Below are 21,913 nucleotides of genomic sequence, written 5' to 3' on the forward strand. Positions count from 1 at the left end.
GCACATAGTAGTGTTGATAGTAACAGTAGTAAATGGTAATAATTATAAGGTGGTGTAGAATAATGATTAAGAATCCTTAAAGTTTTGGAATGAGGCAGATCTGAATTTAATTTCTGTCTCTGCCACTTACTAATCATGTGACTCTGGGCAGGTTACTTCACCTTTTTAGTCTCTGTTGTGTCAATTGTAAAATGAGGAAATAAGGCTTACCACGAAGAATTCTAGTAAAGATTAAAGAAGACATTAGGTATTAGGCATCTAACATAGTGCTGGGGCATAGCTTACAGTCTACGTCACCACGGCTGTAATCATATATTTTGATTGATTAGTAAGAATAGTAAATGAGATTAGTTTCCAAGTAATACTAGTTTCCACCCCACCCCGCCCCTCACACACACCTTTTTTCCCCTGCTTGTCAGTTTTTCTGACTGGGGCCCTTATTTGTCAAGGTTACTATCTTAGAAAGTACAGTTTTAGTTTAGCTTTTTGGCAGTCCATTTATTTTATGTTTTTGGTTTATGTTCAATAAACACAGAGTTAAATGGGCCTAAGTTGGAAGGCATAGAAATAGAAAAAGTTGGAAATACTGAAATTCAGTCAATTTCATTAGCCTAGATTTATACATGAAGCTCAAGCAAAATGTCAACAAGAAACATGAGAATAAAGGATGCTGTAACGTTAATTCACAGCTGTACCATAATAGACAATCTTTCAAATTTCACATAAATATCACAGTTCTGTGAGCTTGACTTGAGGACACATATATATTTTTCTTTTTGTCTACATAGGGAACAATGAAATAAAACCTCATTGACGTAATTGAACCTGATAACATCTCCTGGTTGTGCTGCTGATGTTTCTCTGTGGTATTGGTGGTTTTGTAGAGCTCTGTAAAGCATGTTGGACTTATAAACATATTCAAAGAGAAACTTTTATCAGGATTCAACTTTATAACCACAAAGAAAAGCTGAATTTGTATAAAGGCACAGTCTTGGGTTTACTTTATCAAATCAACTAAAAGAATTTTTTAAATAGTATGCACCTCATATGTTACTTATGAGAAAATGCTGTTTTAAAAATTATTTTTGAACAGATAACTACAGTGTGTGAAATATGTACTAATTTATGATATTGTATTTGAGTTTAGATGGAAACAGACAAATGTAATATTGGAAGCTCCTAAAAACAACAATTAGGGCTTCCCTGGTGGCGCAGTGGTTGAGAGTCCGCCTGCCAATGCAGGGGACATGGGTTCGAGCCCTGGTCTGGGAAGAACCCACATGCCGCGGAGCGGCTGGGCCCGTGAGCCATGGCCTCTGAGCCTGCGCGTCCGGAGCCTGTGCTCCGCAACGGGAGAGGCCACAACAGTGAGAGGCCTGCGTACTGCAAACAAACAAACAAAAAACCCAGCAATTAAAATTTCATACTTTCATTAAATGATATCTTATAGTATAATAGAAGCATGTTTTGAGAACATACCATAGCCACTGAAACTTCCTTTTTTTACTGAAAATTTAGCAGTATTTGAATTATTTATTTTTATATTTAAATTATTTATAGGATCTACCTTGCTATTGAGATTGAAGTTTAGATGCCTAAGGTTTTGCTGACTTGGGAAGAGTTTATGTACAGAGCATATACTGTCTACTTGGAAGTAAAATTTTAAGAGAGCTACATATTATATAGGAGGAAGGAATGCTTCTACCAATGTTTCTTAAACTTTTAATATCCATGCACCATCCACTATGTATTCAGTATGTGTGGCAGGCGCCTACCAATATTAGATAAATGTATAAAAATGATTCATAATTTTTAAAAACTAAAATAAGTACATTATCAGTGAACATTGTTTGCAATATTAAAGGTATTTCTGTTTCAGCTCACTGATGAGTAAATAGGTTGTGTGTTGTAGATTCAGCACATATATCCAACCAGATTCTTTTCTTTTCTCTATTTCTCTTAAATTAGAAAAATTCAAGCAAAATTATAATTTACAGTGGAAAGTAGCAAGTAGTTGTTTTGGTTGTTGTTTCTGAATACTCAAATTCAACATGGACCCTCAAATCATAAAGAGATTTCTCACTGAAGATTACTTTTGAGGCTGTGTCAGTTGCTAAGTTAATGGTCATTGTCACGCTTTAAAACTTGAGAAATAGAAGTTCTTTGCATTTTATTGACTACTTCTATTTGCTATTTATAGTTTTTCTTTGCACTCCATTTTCCCACAGCACACTGAAAAGATGTACTTTCTGTGGCCAAAAATGGAGTGCATTTACACTTAATGCTATTCCTTTAACACTGAACTGTGCCCAGCATGTGTGTTTCAACTACCAGCTGTTTTCTGTGAATAAAGCAGTGGTAGATCTGCAGTTAAGGGATATTCTAATTGTTTAGCGAGGCTCTTCCTTGCTGTACAGATTCTCTCAGAACTGATTCCAGCACATGTTTTCAAGTCTCTATCATAGTTTACAAAATAATCATTAAATAGGAAAAAAAATCATATTTCGTAGTATGGGTTTTTCAATGATAAACACATAAAAAAGTTGGCTGCCATCTTTTGCTGTGTGTATCGCACATAAACCAAGAGCTGATTTGGATTCATCACATGAGTGCATTTACCTACCAGTAAAGTAAAGTATTTGCTGTGTACAAATATGACAGTAATTACTCTTTTACCTTATATGCCTTTTCAGTTCTGTGATGTCCCAAGGTGTCACATAGTAAATACATTTTGGAAATTTTTTGGTCCGTTCTCTCTTCCAGCGTAATGTTTATCATCTGTGTGGCTAGTTTTACAAGTCTCTCAGCAACAGTTTATCTTTTTTAATACGCTTTTCCTATGAGGAGCACAGAATCTGAATGGTGCCTCTAGTTTATGTCACTTCTGTTTTAGGAACAAAAATCTTCAGTTTCATATAAGAAAGCATAATGTGATTGTTCTAGAAAAGTTCTACTGGTTTACTAAAAAGTCTTCACATTTTGTTTGAGTGTCATAAAAGTTTCAAAGTGGACAACATTCAGAAGAATATAAGGTGAATGAATTGCGAGTCTAAAAAAAAGTCCAGTTTTTAGATGGTCACTGTTGTATGACTTAGTAATTTTTTTTTATGGGTTTGTGTGGTATCATCACACCCACAGATTTGTAGTCAGATTGCATTAGAGTCTTGCTCTTGATTCAGGCTTAGCATTCATTCTGAGTTTTGTTACTATTTTTATTAGTACCTTAAGCCTTAGGAAACCAATTTTGAGCTATTTATTTTTTGGACTGGAGACATAATGTAACAATGCAAAAAATGCAAATTCAATAGATATAAACAATAATATTCAAATGACACGAAAATACTTTACCTAGGATGATTTGTAGTCATGCAGAATAATGCAGGCCTTAGGGCACCTGCCTCGGTTTTCAATATGTATGGTTGGGAATTCCCTGGTGGTCCGGTGGTTAGGACTCTGCGCTTCCAGTGCAGGGAGCATGGGTTCGATCTCTGGTCAGGGAACTAAGATGCAACAAGCCGCTTGGCCAAAAGTTTTTTAAAAAATAAAAGATAAAAACAAAATATAATTGTTAAGATGATATTTCTGTGGAAATCAGAATTAATCTTGCAGTTCACAATGTTGAAATATATGTAAACTAAATTGGTTCTCCCCCCCGCCCCAAATATTCCAGACTGCTGAGGAACTAGTGATTCACAGATTTGATTAATAATGGCTAATACTCTATTACTGTTTCTTAGTTTAAAATTTTATCTATGTGCTAATATTATAGAGGTATTGAGCAATATTTTCATTAAGGATTTTGCTCCTTCGGAAATCGTGCACTCTATCTACCCTTTATCATCAGTTCTACTGTCCGGGATCATTCCTATCAAGTAGAAACAAGCTCTAGAACCTACCATTTTAACAACAAAAGTATTATTCCCACATTCTTTTCTGGCTATTGCTCCATTTCATTCTTGCCATGTATAGCACAATTCCTCAAGAGTTTACTCTAGTCACTGCCTCTACTTCTTTACCAGTTTAGACACTAAGGACAAAAAACACTATCGACCCACCATTATCTTTGAACATTACCAGTAACTTTGAAGTTCCCTGTATGGCACTCCCAGATCCAGTTTTCTTCTCCCCTAGAGATAACCATCCAGAATTTCTTCATAGTTTCCTGTATGTTTATATTTCTAAAAAGTATATTTCAATGAATATTTTATTTTATATTGCATGTAATTATACTGTATGTATCCTCTTGTGACTTTTCTCATTCAACATTATGTTTTTAAGATTCATTCATATAGGTTGTAGCTATCCTTCATTCATTTTCACTATTGTATTCCACTGCATGAATGTACCAAAATTTCCCCATTCTATTATTGATGGACATTTGGGTCGTTTTTAGTTTTCTTGCTGCCCCAAACAGTGCAGCTCTATGCATCCATGTTCTTGTCTCCTGGCATCAAACTATATAGAAAAGGATCAAGCTTTGGGGTTTTTGCCCCAATCTGCTTTTGTAAAATATACTAAAATCAACTCAACAATATCAAATTGATATAAAAATTTCTAAACATTTACTCTTCATTTCTGTACTTTCTTATTGTGGACCACACCTTGAATAACACTGCTGTAAGATGTACCTAGCTGCAGCTGTATGATTCCTGGATTATACATCTTCTATTACTTATGCAGAAAATTTTGTTTTCTCAAAATCGCTAATATTCTAGTTGTCCAATTTATACAGAAGGCAGTCTACCAGCGATTTGTGGCTTTCACTGTATCTCTTTTCAGTTCCTAATATGCAGGGGATTTCAGACTAAGACCTGCTGCCTTTTGGCAAATGTATTTTTGATCGCAGAGAAAGTGACTATAAATAAGGTTGATCTACTGCTTAAGAGTTTATTCAAAGCCAGAATAGCAAGTGGGAGGCAAGGAAGACTCAGTGTTAAGAAACCCTCCTAATGAAAGTACGCTGGAGTTAGCAAGAAATCAAATTCTACTCAGACTAATGATTAGGAGAAATGAGGTGTAGGTGTGTCACCGTTTGATGGTATCATTTGTAGAAGAAATGTGGAGGTATGGATTGGATGATAGTATGTTAGGCAAGTATGCAGACTCAGAGGCAAATCTCATAGGTAATCTTTAGTGATCCATCCTGAGGTTCTGTTTTCACTCCTGTTTATTCTGTACTTTTTAAAGTGAACTTAAGAAAACATCAGATTTACAGATGTCATGATGATGGGAAGAATGGTGAATAGGCTAGTCGACATTCCACTCTCCAAAGAAACTTGGACAGGCTGAAATCAGGACTGAAGTAAAGTACTGCAGTTGGGACTAAAAAGCCAGTTGTGTAAGAATAGCATGCAGAAAATGGAGCGTGTATATCAAGTATAAAAGAAATTTAGGGATTTTAGGTTATTTTAATCTTAATGTGAATGTTCTTAGGAAGTTATTAATGTCTTAAACTGCATTGATTAATGTCTCTAGAATCTAGAGTTTATGCTGGTTAAATCAAAACCTGAAAAAATTATATGAGGACCACACTTAGGGCCATATAAAATACTGCGTAAATTTGATGAGTCTACTAATATATATTATGTACTTTGCATGTAGCTGTACCATAGCCATTTTGCAGGTACTGGTCCATGAATTTTGTAAGTGGTCTGGATTTTCTTTGGGAAGAGATAGGTTTCTCTTTACCGGCAAGAGATGACCTTCTGCAAGGATGGTGATAATGACAATTGACAATTTTTAAAAGGGGTCAGCAAGCTATAGCCCACTGACCAAATCCTGCCAGGAACATGTTTTTGTATGGCCACTGAGCTAAGAATGTTTTTTTGTTTTGTTTTGTTTTGCATGTTAAAGGGTTGTAAAACAAAAACAAAAACCAAAGAATATGCCATGGAAGACCTTATGTGGCTTGCAGAGCCTAAAATATTTACTATTTGTACCTTTACAGAAAAAAAATCTGCCAACTCCTTATTTAAATATCCGACCAATGAAAGAGTAGATAACATTTTATGATCTTTTGCAATCAGAATCCTTACGACCAAGGACAAGAAACAACACAAATATTTCAGTACATAGAAATTGTGATTGTGTTACAAATTAACTAGGCTTATGTTCGATACTAGGGTTCAAAGCCATGTAGAAAATCACAATTATAATCAATTATTTAGGCAAAAGGAGGAGACCTATTTATTACTTAAGTAAAACTTAAAAGAAATTTAGGATTAATGGTAGGTAGCAGTTACAGCTTGCCAAATTTAAGCTAATTTTATCTTCTAGAGCAGTGACTATGAGATGGAGAAGTAACCACACGGCCTGCTAGGAAGAGAAGGGCAGGAAAAAACTAGTCTGGTACTAAGAAGTTACCATTGAGAATCTATAAAGGAGAAAAACAGGAAAACTAATTATCTGTGAATCAAAAGGGTTGTGTGTAGCTTTTTATAAATCCATTCCTTTATGCTTAATCTAAACCAAGGGCAAGCTTTTTAGTGCTTTTGACAGAAGTGCCTTATTGGTAAGGAAATAGCACCACCTACTGTCACTGGTTTAAAATGACAAATTATGAGCCTTTGGAGAGAGTAGGGAGGGGGAAGAACGGTGATTTGTCATTTTTCTTGTATTTTTAGTGAATGGATGTGCTTCTGGATTGATATTTTCAGTTATGTGGTAATAGATATTTTGAATCTATATTTTGAATATAGATTAGTTTAGTGACTTTATCCTGACTCTTTTGATTTCTCAATCACAGATTGTGTAATTAATAAAATATTCCATCTAGAGATATTTTTTATTCTAATCTTCCCAATTCCTCTCCCAAACTTTAAGGTATTTTAGGTATCTGTAATTGAAGATGCTCCATTTTGTCTTTACATATATTTATTTATTTATGATTTGTAACTAAGTGAACTCTTTTTTTTTTTTCCCCCCAGATGATTCTTTGGGATTGGGACTTAAAGCAGTGGTATAAACCTCACTATCAGGTAAATATAAGTGATATCACTAATAATTAATATCTGTAATCAAATTTTTGACATAGAAATCTTCTGAATGTAACTTTAATTTATATGCCGTAAGATTTTTCTTTAGCTGAACTAAAATAACCAGAACTTCATTTAGGTAGTTTTTTTAAAATGTATTTTAATTGTAAGGGAAAAGAAAGTAAGAAACCAAACATATAAATAGTTATTTTTAAAATGTTACTAATATAATCTGGGCTCATCTATATTAAATATGAGGCTCTTTTCCCCCAGTTCACTCCACCTAGAGTTACTGATAAATGTACAGAAAATTGCACAGCTCAAGGAATTTTCAAAAATTAAACATTCCATATAACTAGTACCCATAACAAGAAATAGAACATTACCAGCATCCCACAAGCCTCACTTGTGTGCCATTCTAGTCATTACCTATGTTTCCAAAGAAAATCCCTATCCAGACTTCTAGCAATTAGTTTTCTTTATTTATGAACTTTATATATATGGAATAATACAAAATGTACTTTTTAAAGATTTTTTGATAACTTTATGTTGTTATCAGTAGAATTAAAAATAGAAGTATAGGAGAAAAAAGGAAAATCATTCAAACATCAAGGAATAACTGTTAACTTTGTTAACTTTTGATATATATCTTTATAGATCTTTTCCTAGTTTTCCATTGTATTGAAACGTATGGTTTATATAATTCTAGTCTACAAAGATTGTAATATTATGTTTCATATGCTTTTGAAACCTGATGTTTTTCACACTAATAGATAAACATTAATAAAAATCAAATCTTTGTCATTTGTATTTACAGACATATTACTTCTATTGTCCCAACATAAAATTTTGCAAAATGAACACCCCTTTGAATGGTTGATTCTTATTTTTAAACTTTAAATGGAATAGCCACAACAGCCCATTAAGAAAAAACTATTCTCTGGTGTAACTGTTACAGTCAGATGATGTGAGGAAGGCCACATCTGACCTAAAAGGGGCTGGGGTTTCTTGACCTAAATAGTGGCCTTTTTCATCAGTCATATTCACCAAGATCCTCAGTTTCCAATTAAAAGAGTATCTACCTAAATTACTGGTAAAATCTAAAGATAAGTAAGCAGTAATGGTTGAGAGCATGGGCTTGTGGACACACAGACTTTTATTTCTCTCTTCTCCTACCCCTCTTTCTCTCCCTAATAATCCTTTTTTAAAAATCAAAGTATAGGGAATTCCCTGGTGGTCCAGTGGTTAGGACTCGGCACTTTCACTGCGATGGGCCTGGGTTTGATCCCTGGCCAGGGAACTAAGATCCCGCAAGCTGCACTGAATGGCCAAAAAAAAAAAAAAAAAAAAAAAAAAAATTGAAGTGTAATGCTCATATATAAAGGTGCACAGGTCCTAACTGTATAACTTGATGAATTTTCTCAGAGTGAATATATACATGTGACCATTTTTCAGATGAAGAATTCAGTACACCAAAAGCCCCCTGTGCTCCCCACCTAGTCATCAACTTCTCCCAAGCATCCTTTCAAACCTGATTTCTGTCATCACAACTTAGTTTTTCTTGTCTTTTTCTGAATTGTATATAAATGGAATCACTCATATGTATTTTCTGTCTTGCTTCTTTCAAAATTTATGAGATTAATTCATGTTATTATACATAGTAGTAATTCATCCATTCTCATTCTATTTAGTGTTTCATTGAATGAATATACAGTTAATTCATCCATTCTATAGCAGATTGACATTTGTTTTATTTTTCAGTTTTTTGTCTATTGCAAGTTATGATGCTGAAACATTCTTGATGTCTTTTGTTGGATATATACATTAGAGTGCATTGCTGGGTCATAGGGTATACATGTGTATGTTCAGTTTTAGTAGGAGGCACCAGATAATTTTCCAAAGAGGCTGTATCACTTTTACCCAACCATCAGCAGTATATGGATGTTTCAGTTGCTCTACATCCTTGCCAACACTTGGTAGTGTCTGTTTTAAATCATTCTGGTAGCTGTTGAAGGATATCCATTGTGGTTTTAGTATTTGTATTTCATTGATGGCTCATCAAGCTGAGAATCTTTTTATGTTCATTTGCTACTCAGATATCCTCTGGTAAAGATCTTTTCCCCATGTTTTCCACTGATTATCTACTTTTTACTTAGTGATCAATAGGAGTTCTTTATGTATTTTGGACATGAATATATATATTCATAAAAAAAAACCTTCTCCCTGTCTGTGGTTTATCATGGTGTCTTATTAAAAGTACTCCATCAATCACTTCCTTTTATGCCAACTTATCAATCATTTCCTTTTTGTCTAGTGATTTTTTTGTGTGTGTCCTATTTAAGAACACTTTGTCTACCTCCTGGGTTGTGTCTATCCTCTGGGTTGTGTCTACCCTCTTCTGTTACCTCCTAGCAGTTTTATTGTTTTACTTCTCATCTTTAGATCTGTAATGCATCTAGAATTGATTTTTCTGTATGGTGTGATTTATAGATCAAGACATTTTTTTCCCATATGGTTATCCAATTGACCCAGTTCCAGTTGTTGAACAAAATACACATTCTTTCTTCTTTGCACTGTATTATAACCTTTGTCATATAGCAAGTGACCATATGTAGATTTGTTTCAGGACTTTCTCTTCTGGTCTGTTTGTCAATTTGTCTCTCCTGAAACACTGATACCACACTCATTACTTTAATTACTGTAACTTTATAATAAGTCTTGACATCTGATAGTAAGTTCTCCAGCATTGTTCTTCTTCAAAGTTATCTTGACTATTCTTTAATAAACTTGAAAATTTCCACACACACAAAAAATACTGCTAGGATTTTGATTGAGACTATATTGACTCTATAAATCAGTATGAGGATAATTTACATCTCATAATACTGAGGCTTTCAATCCATGAAAATGGTATATTCCTTCACTGATCTGTATCATCTTTATCTTAATAATGTTTTTAGTGTAGGGGTCATGCATATTTTGTTAGATTTATTCTTAGATATTTGATTTTTTAAATTGCAAAACATATTGTAAAAGGTATCAATTTTTAGAAGTTCCATGTTTTTAATAGTTTGTGCTGCCTCATAGAAGTTCAGTTGATTTTTATATATTGACTCTTGTATCCAGTGTCCTTGCTAAATTTACTTATTAATTCTAATATCTTGTCTGAGGATTCTTTTTTTTTTTTTTTTTTTTTGCGGTACGCGGGCCTCTCACTGTTGTGGCCTCTCCTGTTGCAGACCACAGGCTCCGGACGCGCAGGCGCAGCGGCCATGGCTCACGGGCCCAGCCGCTCTGCGGCATGTGAGATTTTCCCGGACCGGGGTATGAACCCGTGTCCCCTGCATCGGCAGGCGGACTCTCAACCACTGCACCACCAGGGAAGCCCTGAGGATTCTTTTAGAGTCTTTAGGGATATAATAACGTCATCAGTGAATAAGGACAGGTTTATTAATTTATTTCCAATCCTTTGCCATTTTTCTTGCATAACTGTATGGTTTAGGATCTTTAATGCAGTGTTGAATAGAATTGTTACTAGTAGGCAGCCTTGTCCTGTTCATGAACTCAGGGAGAAAATATTCAGTGTGTTCACCACTAATGTTTTCTGTAGATACCCTTTATCGGATTAAGAAAGTTCTATTCTAATCCCATTTTACTAAAAACTTTTTTCTTTTAAGTCATAAATGGGTGTAGAGTTTTATCAGATGCTTTTTCTGCACCTATTGAGATGATCCCTGGATTTTCCCCCATTTATTCTATTGATGTGGTAAATTATATTGTTTTATTTTTGTGCCTGTGTTGAACCATCCCTGGAATCCCAGAATAAAGCAAATTTGATCAAGAAGTATTTTCTTTTTAAAAATATGTATCAGGGACTTCCCTGATGGTGCAGTAGTTAAGAATCCGCCTGCCAATGCAGGGGACACGGGTTCGATCCCTGGTCCGGGAAGATCCCACATGCCGTGGAGCAACTAAGCCCGAGCACCACACCTACTGAGCCTGCACTCTAGAGCCCACATGCCGCAACTACTGGAGCCTGCGTGCTCTAGGGCCCGTGCTCCGCAACAAGAGAAGCCACCACAATGAGAAGCCCGTGCTCGCCACAACTAAAGAAAGCCTGTGCACAGCAACGAAGACCCAACTCAGCCAAAAAAAAAGTATATACACACACACACACACACACACACACACACACACATCACTGGATTTTATTTATTAATATTTTGAATCTATGTCTACGTGAGAGAATTGGCCTATTATTCTTGTTTTTCATCATGTTTTTGGCATGTTTTTGGTATAAAGGTTATACTGGCCTCATAAAATAAGGTGGGAAATTACCTTTTTTTCTATTATCTAGAGGAGTCTGGTAAGATGGGTTTCATTTCTTCCTTTGGAAGAATACTCTGGTGATGCTATCTCAGTTTGGAGCTTTTCTTATGGGCAAGTTTTACATTATTAAGTTTCTTTAATAGTTTTAGGACTACTCAGGTTTTCTGTCTCTTCTTATAACAGTTTGGTTAGTGGTGTTTTTCTTGGAACTCCTTTTGTTTGGTTTTCTCCAGCATTGAGACTGCTGAAAACGATATTTTACTTTCAAAATAGAAATCTTTTTGAGGATTTCTGCTTTGTTTCTCCATCTCTTGGCCACTGTTTACAGATTGGCAAATATCTTCAGGGGAAAAGCAGCTCTGAATTCAAGCTTGCATCTTTGTTCTTCCCTTCTCTCTGGGATCTTGCTTGGCATTTAAAGCTCTCCCTGTCTTTATAACCCTAAATTCCAGTTTTGGTCTCCCAGCATAGAGCTGTTTCCTAGCCTCTTAACTGCTCTGCTTCTCATCTTCTCTGCCCCATGTCAGCTATGAATCAGTAGCAAATTCTGTGAAAGGAAAAAGTAGCACAGAATATTGGGTTCATTTTAATCTTTTCTCTTAACTCTAGGTTCTTGTGTTTTCAAGCCCTGGCTGCTCGACTGTGTTCTGATGCCCTGAAATGGATGCTATTTCTATTTTATTTTGGCTTTTCTAGACCTATTGTTCTAGGCAGAAGAGTTGGTCTGATACAAACTAGTCCCTCCCAGCTAAAAAATTAGGCAAGCCTTTTAAGACACTTTGAACCTATTTCTTCATCTATAAATTGGGAGTAATACCAGTTTCCTCAGAGGGCTGATTAAAATAATAATATGTGCCTGGTACATAGTAGCACAGAAAAATATAAGCTGATATTATATTAATTTCAATAATAATAAATACTAAGCATCTCTGAAATTATAGTATAAGATACGAGTTAGCACATTTTTTCCTATAAAGGGCCGTATAACAAATGTTTTAGCATCTGAGGGACACACAGCCACCTTCTCCTCCCCCTCCTCCACTCCCACAGTAACTGTTAAAATGTAGTATTCTTGGCTCTGTGTACAAAAACAAGAGTTTGCCAAATATAAGCCAAATGGGAAATAAGAATTTAAGTTAAACTTTTAAAGTTATAGCAAATAATTTGAATATTCCATTCGATCTGACGTAAGTCAGATGATGTCAGTCTCTTGCTCACTATGCTCCTATCTCACCAAAAATAAAAGCTGAAGTCCTAATCATGGACTTCAAAGACCCTGCACAATATGGTCCCTTCCTTTACTCCCTTTTACTTCTCTGACCTCATCTTCTGCTTTCTCTTTCATTTACTCAGCTGCTGCTACACTGGCCTTGTTATTCCTCAAACAAGCCAGGCAGGCTTCTGCCTCTGCATCTTTGCAGGCGCTAGTCTGTGTGCCTGGAATGCTCTTTTCTCACACTTTTGTCAGGTCTTAACATCATAAGTACTGCCTTCTTTTTAATACCTTCCATCACTTCTTTTTTCCTTTTCTTGCTTTATTTCTCTTTGACCACCTCAAAATCCATGACTCTCCATTGTCCATATTCCTTAGCCTGGAATCTGATGTTATCAAATATTGGTTCCAACATGCCTCTCCAACCTTATCTTCCACTGCTCTTTAAAAAAAAAAAAAAAAGTATATACATATAGCCTATACTTAAAAAACTTTACGTTCCCTGTACATCACTATTTCACCACTTTTGTACCTTTATTTATGCTCTCTCCTTCTTGAAGAATGAGTTCCCCCAAATAAATTTTGTTTGTTTTTATTGTCAAAAATTCTTTTCTCCTAATCTTTCTGAGTAAAATCCTACCAAATGAACAGCTCAGCTCAAATGCCACCCTTACCATGATGTGTCTGTTAATCACTCAGATTAAAGTTATCTATATATTCTTTGAACTCTGGTACCATTTTATCTCACCACTTTCCATAATAATAATATTTATTGCCCTTTACCTATATATTCTATACATTGCTTTATGTGTTCTGCATGTATCATCAGATTTAATTCTCCCTGATACTCTCTGCTAAGTACCAGTATAAACTCTGGAAATAACGCAAGAGGCGAACAAAGGAGAACTCTGAAAAATGCAAAGAGGAGAAATTAGGGACCCCAGTAACAGAGGAACAACATAGTGTGACAGGGTGTCTTTATAACTGTCACCCAACAGCAGATGTTGGGGTAATGCAGACTCCCAGCCTAACAACAGAACATGATGCAGGTAGGCTCTTCCTTTCCTTAAAATTGAATGAGAGTCTTGCCAACAACACCAAGGGGGAATTGATCAGGAACTCCATTGACGTTAAGTGGCCAGGGAAGTATGGTTATTCCCTACTAGGCATGAGACTCCCCTTCCCCAATGAGACAGAGGGTGGCCAGGTCTCCACAACACAGGTGCCTAGCCCAGAAAGTGCTCTCGGTCCTTGTGGCTTGGAGACTCCCTTCCCCGACCTAGAGGCATCAGATAGCCCAACCTGAGGAAGCTCCTCACCAACTCTCACCCGCAGCACCAGCAGGGACCAGTGGAAACCCTAGTGGCACCAGGAGAAAATCAAGCAGACGGAAAATACCACTGTGAATGCCCTGAGAATTAAATTTTCATTAGAACTACAGCCTGAAAAAGTAGACTAGGACTTGGTGCTAAATCTAAAGAGGAAGACCACCTCCTACTATAAAAGGTTTAAATAGGACCCAGAGTCTTCTAGCACAGTTACCAAAATGTTGATAAAATTTTGAAAATCACCTGTCATACCAAGAACCAGGAGAATCACAACTTAAATGAGAAAACACAGTCGATGATTAACACCAAGATGATCGGATTTGGAATTGTCTGACAAAGAATTTTAAAGCGACCATCATAAAAACATCCTAACAAGCAATTACAAATTTTCTTGAAACAAATAAACAAAATAGAAAATCTTAGCAAAAAAACAGAAGTTACCAAAAAAAAAAAAAAAGGGAAGTTATAGAACTGAAAAATGCAATAAAGGAAATAAAAAACTTGTAAAATGGTCTCAGTACAGTGGTGATGATTGACAGAGCATAGAATCTGTTGAGCTTGAGGATAGATCAGTAGAATTTACTCAATTTGAACAACATTGAGAAAATAAATGGAAACAAAAGGAACCTTCAGGACCTGGTGGACAATAACAAAAGATCCAACGTTCATATCATCAGTGTCTGAGAAGGAGAGAGAGTAGGTTTGAAAAAGTATTTGAAGAAATAATGGCTGAAAACTTCCCAAATTTTGCAAAAGATGTCATTCTGCAAATTCAAGAAGCTGAGTGAATCCCAAATAGGATCAGTGCCCCCTGCCCCAAATCTACTCTGAGGTATGTCAATTAAACATTTGAAAACTAAAAGCAAAGAAAATATTTTGAAAGCAGCCAGAGAGAAATGACACACTGCATATAAGGGAACACCAACTCAAATGACAACAGATTTCTTATTTGGGTGAGGGAAAACAGATACTGTTATACACAATTTGTGGAGGTATAGGTTTGACCAACATATGCAAGGGTAGTTTTATAGTGATTTTGGTTTGGTTCAGTAGTTCAAGTTAGGGGAAGCTATCTGTCAGAAGTATGCTTAATATCTACAGTGACATATAGAGAGAGGTGTTTGCTTATAAAGACTAGAAATAGCTGGGCTATGGCCCAATAACGGAGAACGTTTTAAGATAAAAGCTAATACAAAATAATACTTCACAAGGGAAAAGAAAAGAATTCCACAAAGAGCAAAGACATTACTAAGCTAATTGTTGGTCTAACTTTCATAACATTTCTCAATTTCAAAATGTGTTGAGGGTAATTAATAAACAGTGAACTCAATAAATACTTTGAATACTTACGAACACACCCAAATGTAAATTCAAGGCACAAGAAAACAAACAAAAGTAACATTTAATTCACTGTTCTGATTATCAGTGTACTTATTTCTGTGGGTAATTGAGTTGAACATAATATATATTTTCAAAAAGTAAAAATCATATCATATATATTCATCAACGAAATATTAATTTTAAATTTTAAAAAATGTATTTCCTATCCATTTTTAAGGGTCCAGCGTCCTGTTATTCCTTCCATATTAACTATTCAGTTCAGTGTTATCACTATCTCCTTTGAACTCTGACACCATTTTTTCTCCTTTTTATCTCATCATTTTCTATAATATGGATAATAATAGTTTTATTTATTGCATTTTAAATATATGTACCATGCATTGCTTTATGTGCTTTACATAGCTTATCAGATTTAATTCTCATATCAGCCCTTAATGAGGTAGTTGTTATCCCCATTTTACAGTGAAGAAACTGAAAAGTTCAGATGTTGAATAACTTGCTCCAAGTCATGCAGTTAGGGCTAAAGTCTAGATTTCCAACTCAGATGTCTTTGCAACAAAGCCTTGTCACTATGCTAGACTGCCTCTTAAGTGAGGAGTAAATAAAAGAAATGCTGTATATGTTTGAAAGAAATTTTGACATAGAGGAAAGAGAATCATTAATAAATTAATAAAATGCCCAAACTATAGATTCTGAAAGAAACACAAATCTGGTTCCATACTAGTTATAAGGAAGTCATTAACGAATACCGTTAAATATGAGATACACTAATGAAAAATGTAGAAAAAAAATTAAAGTTCACAATATCTGTTATATCAACATCAAAAATTTTAAAGTTAGAATCGTACCACTTGATATATCATTTATGCCAAGTCCAAATAAATGAAAATTAATATTTAATAGGATTCAAGTACTTAGTCATTGTTAGAGTTAAGTTTTTCTTAAATGTTAAATTTTCTGTGTAACACATATAATTTTATGGGTTTTTTTTTTTTTTTTCTTTTCTAGAATTCTGGAGGTGGAAGTGGAGTTGATCTTTCGGTGCTAAATGAGGCTCGTAATATGGTGTCAGATCTTCTGGTTGACCCAACCCTTCCCCCGCAAGTCATTTCTTCCCTCCGGAGTATCAGTAGCTTGATGGGTGCTTTCTCTGGCTCCTGTAGGCCAAAGATTAATCCTCTCACACCATTTCCTGGATTTTATCACTGCTCTGAAATAGAGGACCCAGCCGACAAAGGAGATAGAAAACTTCACAAGGTCAAAATACAGTAATCAGCCAGCCCTGTTTATCACGTTTAATAATGTTTTTGAATTAAAACTGCTCCTTTAAATTTTGCATAAAATAGAATTTCTTTTTAAAGGGCCAGCTTCTTTTCCAGTACATTGAGTTGCTTGGGACTTCAGAGGTAGTCATAATCTCAAATAATTCTAAGCAAGTATTCAGTTTTTATTCTAAATAATATTGCTGTAATTAGCAGTTATAACTTCATTGGTAGCAACTATTTTTTATTATTGTTATTGTTTTTAAGAAGTAGAGAACAACAGGCAAATTTAATTTCAGGCTGTACAGCAAACTAGTATTCAAATTGTGTCATTATTCTATTTTATTCTTTAGAAACCAGAAATTGTTTTTAAACGAAGAAAAATGATCATTATAATATTCATTTTATGAAATTACACAGCATTATTTTAAACTGATTTTCACATTTTTTGGAACTGTGTCTCCTTACCTCCCGCCTACCCACTGGAGATTACTATAGCCCAATAGGCATTGACTTTTCCATCAGTAGATATGGGATTAATTTTTCTTTAAATATCACTGATTCAAAATAGGATTTCCTTTAGAAAATAATAAATACTGTTCTAAATAGGTATACATTATGTCTGTTCAGGTTGCTTTTAATTCTTTTATTTGACTATCAATACCTTTACCAGTAGCAGAGATCATAAAACTTTAAAAATAGAAATATTTTAGAGATTATTTTAACTACTTTATTCTACTAGCTAAAGAAACTGAGAGAAGATGAAATTCAAGCCAGTTAATTTTGTTCATTGTAATAGTGATCTAGAGCTTAGAAAAAGTTAAATATAGTTTTTGGAGAGACTTTGATCATCAGTTAATTCTGTTAATTCTCAGCATTATTGTATAGAAGTGTTGAAAAATTAAGCAAGCCCGATTAGGGCAAATTTTTGATAATTATTGTTCACAAATCTGGATCATAGGTAGTTATGTGATGCTTTTATTTTTAAAGTGTATCGAGTAGCACCTGCATTACACAAAACCCAATGGGAATTAAGTTATATGGCATTTTTTTTTTTAGCACTCTACCTATGAGAAAGGTTAATCACAAGCAACAAAAAGGGATAGCAATAAATTCATCAATAAAATAACTAATATATTCTTGAGTTAGTTTTCATTTGCTATGTTGTTCTTCCTTTGTATTTTCCATTGATATCTGATGTTTAGAATAGTAATTTTAAAAAATAATAATTCTTAAAAATCTTAGTGATAAAAATCACGCTGAGGGAATTCCCTGGTGGCCTTGTGGTTAGGATTTTGGGCTTTTACTGCTGTGGGTTCAATCCCTGGTCGGGGAACTGAGATCCCACAAGCCGCATGACGAGGCCAAAAAAAAAAAAAAAATCACATTGATATCAGTATTATGTTTGTTATTACGTTTACTATGTAGAAAAGTGTACTGTACATTTTAGAAACATTTAAACAATAATATTAATTAAATAGGATGCCTAATTCCTCATTTCCTGAACATTCTAGGTAATAAGGCTTATTTTGAGTACTAGAATTTACTGATAGGAATAAGTCATATAAGAACCAGGAAGTAACCCTTATTTCTTTTCTTTGTGTTCTTTAAAATTTCTTATTTGAATTTCTTATCTAATTTATCTCTGCTTTGGAAAAGAATATAAAAAGCCTGATGTTACTTCAGAAAAGAGCAAGAGCATTTATGAAAAAATAATTAGTAAGGAAAAGGGAGTTAGAACAGATAATTTAATGTAAATGTCTTATACGTGTATTAAGAACTAAGAAAGATTGTATGGACCTAAATTATAGTCAGAAAGGATGTTACATAAACAACTTTTTCAATGTAAATATAACTAACATTGAACCTTTAAAAAATCAACATCCTTGGGAAAACTTAAATATAAATGGTATTTATCTCTTTGAGATGGTTTTGTGTCTGCTGATAGGGGAAATTTATAAGAAGCAGAAACTGTTTAATGTCAATTTCACTAAAACACCTATTCACAATGGTCAAAAATGGAATATTCTGGTTAACATTTGGATTAACGGAGAATATTTTCAAAAATTAGGGTAAAATATTCTTAATGTGAAAGGTGTTCTGAATTTAATTGTCATTAATTCAAAAGGTAGCTCAGAATTCTGCAGTTTAACCTCTATCTATGTACATTAGCATTGTACTGAAAATATATTAGGAAATAGGGATCACTCCTGATCCTAAGCTTGCCCTCTGAAGTCTTTTTTCAGGGTAAATCTTTCATATCTACTTTTAAAATTGTCAGTTGCATATTTCTCATAAAACTAGGAATAAAATGTACAAAAGAAAAAAAATTTGGTTAAACTATAGGGAGTTCAGAAATCATTTTTTAGTTGGAGGAAGATAAATAGAAGAACAATATAGAATGTTATGTTTGGAGTAAAATTGACAGATTTTCAGAATAAAATATTTTGTTTCTCCTATACATGCTAAAAATGTATGGTTGATCCTTAAATGACATGGGTTTGAACTGTGTGGGTCCACTCAGACCCGTATCTTTTTCAATAGTAAATACTACAGTTCTACACCATCTGCAGTTGGTTGGATCCGCGGATGCGGAATCCGGATATGGAGGAAGCCTGCATAGGGAAGGCCCACTTGTATGTTATTTATGACACCCAGATTATTCGACTACACAGAGGATCAGTGCCCCTAACCCCCGAGTTGTTCAAGGGTCAGCTGTACTTTGTATTGATATTTCCATGGACCATCTTTTACGGCATATTGAAGGATAACGATTTTAATCATTGTTAAATTATCCAACAGGGGCTAAACAGTAGGAATAGTTTATCAACCCCACAGCTGAGAAGGAGCTCGGGAACCTCAGGTCTGCCACCTATCGACCAGACTTCTCCAAGGTGGGAACGCAATAATGGCAAAAGGGCTCACCAAGAATTTGGCATCTTAAGGTAAAATCCCCAGAGCCTTTTCAAGAAACCTGAATCTAATACATCAACTTCTTTTCTGTGAATGAAGTTTGAAATAGTTCTAAAAGCATAAAGGAACACTGGAAGTATTTTAGTATAGGATGGCTTTGTTTGTAACGTGGCCTGATAGAGAAACTGATTCTTAAAAAGAAGGTAATCTCCTTTCCCCCCAAATAGGTAAGTTGGGTACAAAGCATGCCGGAGCCTTAAGAACATGAATCAGGGAGGCAGTTTAAGGAAACAAGGATCAATTTAGGATGCAGTACTGGGAAAGCCACGGTAGAGGTGGCCATATTAGGGGCAGTCACCAGGCCCCTGCGTAGTATTCAGAGATTGGTCAACAGTTTCTGACTTGTGAAAGGAGGAGCATCCCCAAGGTTCACCGCAGATGTTACCTCAGACGTGAGATGTAAGGTAACAGGACACTTTTAAGCCCTGTTCCTGCTGGGGAACTAAAACTACTAATATATTGTATATTCTCTTGAGTATTTACTTGGAACTAAACAGTGCTAACCCTACAAAGGAGAGGTGTCAGTAACTGCAACCAAGTGAGTGAGGCTGGGAGATTGCAGGAGCTGAGATCTTCTGAATGTATATATATCCACTTACTCTGATAACAAAGGATTCAATACTTTGCCTTTTAAAGGCCAGGAAAGATATTGATATCTTGTGTGAGTTATAAGCTTCTATTTAGTCAATTATCTAACCATGTTAATAAAATTGGAACCAGTGTAAATTTCCTGTTAAACCACTTTGTTAGGACTGAGCATGTGTTGTGTTGATACTTTAACTTGACCTGTGTAGTTACACATTTGAAACAGTAGGTGGCAGTGTTGGACCAGAGCGATTTATCTGTTAAACTTTATTATGAACATTTTATATATGAAATATGATCAGATCATTGTAATTTTCCAGATGCTTGTGTGGTTTATTAATTTGAATCTTATACAGTACATTCAAGTAGATGAACTCCATTTTTATGAAAGAAAAATTGAGTGAAATGATTTATAAAATAGGAATGGATTCAAGTATGAAGAGAACATCACAGGAAAATGAGCTTTGGTCCAAAGCTAGCCCAGAGCCTAAACAGGATAATGGTTTTTGTTGCTGTCGTTGTTGTTGTTTTGTTAACGGAAGCAGGATATGACGAAGTAAATGACGTTAGGAACTGAAAATATGACAGGTATTTCTTAACCCTGGGAAATATCTTGAGAATACTTTTGAGTTTAAGAAAGAATGATGAAAATGATTCTGTTTTTTCATCTTTCCATCACATTGATGTAACAGCAATGCATTTAAGATAAAAGAAACGTTTGATGCACTGAGTTAAGGTTATTTTTATACTCCTGCCTCACACGATTGATAATAAAATAGAAACATGGTCCAAGGAAAACTAATCTTTATACGAACATATCTCAGAGTTAAAGGTAAGTATAGGCAGATTCCATATATTTACTTAACACTCATTAAAACAAAATCATATGCCTCATAAAAGATTTAGAACTTTGAAGAATACAGTAATTGGCCATATTAGGAAACATCTACTTTAAAGAGATGAGGCTAGAAGTAATCTTTCTAGTGTGCAGAAGCTGGAGCTTCTCAGTAATAAATTTCTAAGTATACTTTGAACGTAGGGTAAAGGGGAATATATGAAGCATTTACAACCACTCTTCCTTTTGAAATTCAAGTCTCTAGATCAGTGCCGTCCAATAGAAATTTCTGTGATGACTGGAATTTTTTATAGCTGTACATGCAATTTGGTAGTCCCCAGCTACATGTGGCTACTGAGAGCTTGAAATGTGTCTAGTATGACTAAGGAACTTAATTTAAATTTGATTTGATTTTAATTAATTAAAATACAAAGAGCCATATGCAACTATCATATAGACATAAATGGCAGGCATATTAGACATCGTAGCTATAGATCATTAATGTATGGTGACATTTTGTTTGGGAACATTTACGCTTTAGTAGCACAAAACAAATAGGCTTGTAACTCTGTAATCATGAGGCATTCATTTTGAATTTATTAGAGTACTCCAGAATGGAGATCACATGTCCTAGTTTTGATACGAATGTAGCTCTGGATTCTGATCATAGCTTCTCTGACTATGATTTTAAATCACCCTATGATTTCAGCATGATTTAAATATTGAACCTCCTGCTCCCTGAAACTATGTCTGAAACCAAATTTCTTATCCCTCCAGCTGCTTTTCCCTCTGTTACTATCATTCTGTCCTCATTTCCTGGCACAGTGCTGCAGTCCTCTAGTTTTGTGGTTGCTTACAAAATTGATTTACCTAGAAAACTTGGTGTTATCTATACATCCTGTTACCTTACTCTATAGATAACAGTTGTCAAGTCTATCTCTAAACCTCTTTTCCTCTCTATTCCTTTTTTTCCTTTATCACTTTGCCTACACTATTTCATGTTTTCATTATTCCTTACGTGGGCTATTGAATTATCCTTCCATTTCTAATATCCTTCACTACCCAATCCATCT

The 21,913-nt window shown here is 34.8% G+C and overlaps 1 protein-coding gene across 2 annotated transcripts in view; it reads left to right on the forward strand.

Moving 5' to 3' along the window:
• Positions 1 to 21,913, forward strand: part of PDE3B (phosphodiesterase 3B) — a gene marked incomplete at its 5' end in the record, with an annotated part of 177,321 nt that overhangs the window by 100,098 nt on the left and 55,310 nt on the right. The window contains 3 exons of one of the 2 annotated variants that reach the window (XM_082660946.1): positions 6,927 to 6,977; positions 16,194 to 16,442; positions 19,250 to 19,392. In XM_082660946.1, the coding sequence (XP_082517072.1) occupies positions 6,927 to 6,977; positions 16,194 to 16,442; positions 19,250 to 19,392 (443 nt within the window). The remainder of the gene's footprint in view (positions 1 to 6,926; positions 6,978 to 16,193; positions 16,443 to 19,249; positions 19,393 to 21,913) is intronic. The other variant, XM_082660947.1, reaches the window with a different exon arrangement.

This window comes from Grampus griseus (genome assembly GCF_964374135.1).
Source record: "Grampus griseus genome assembly, chromosome: 8".
In the NCBI taxonomy this organism is placed as follows: domain Eukaryota; kingdom Metazoa; phylum Chordata; class Mammalia; order Artiodactyla; family Delphinidae; genus Grampus; species Grampus griseus.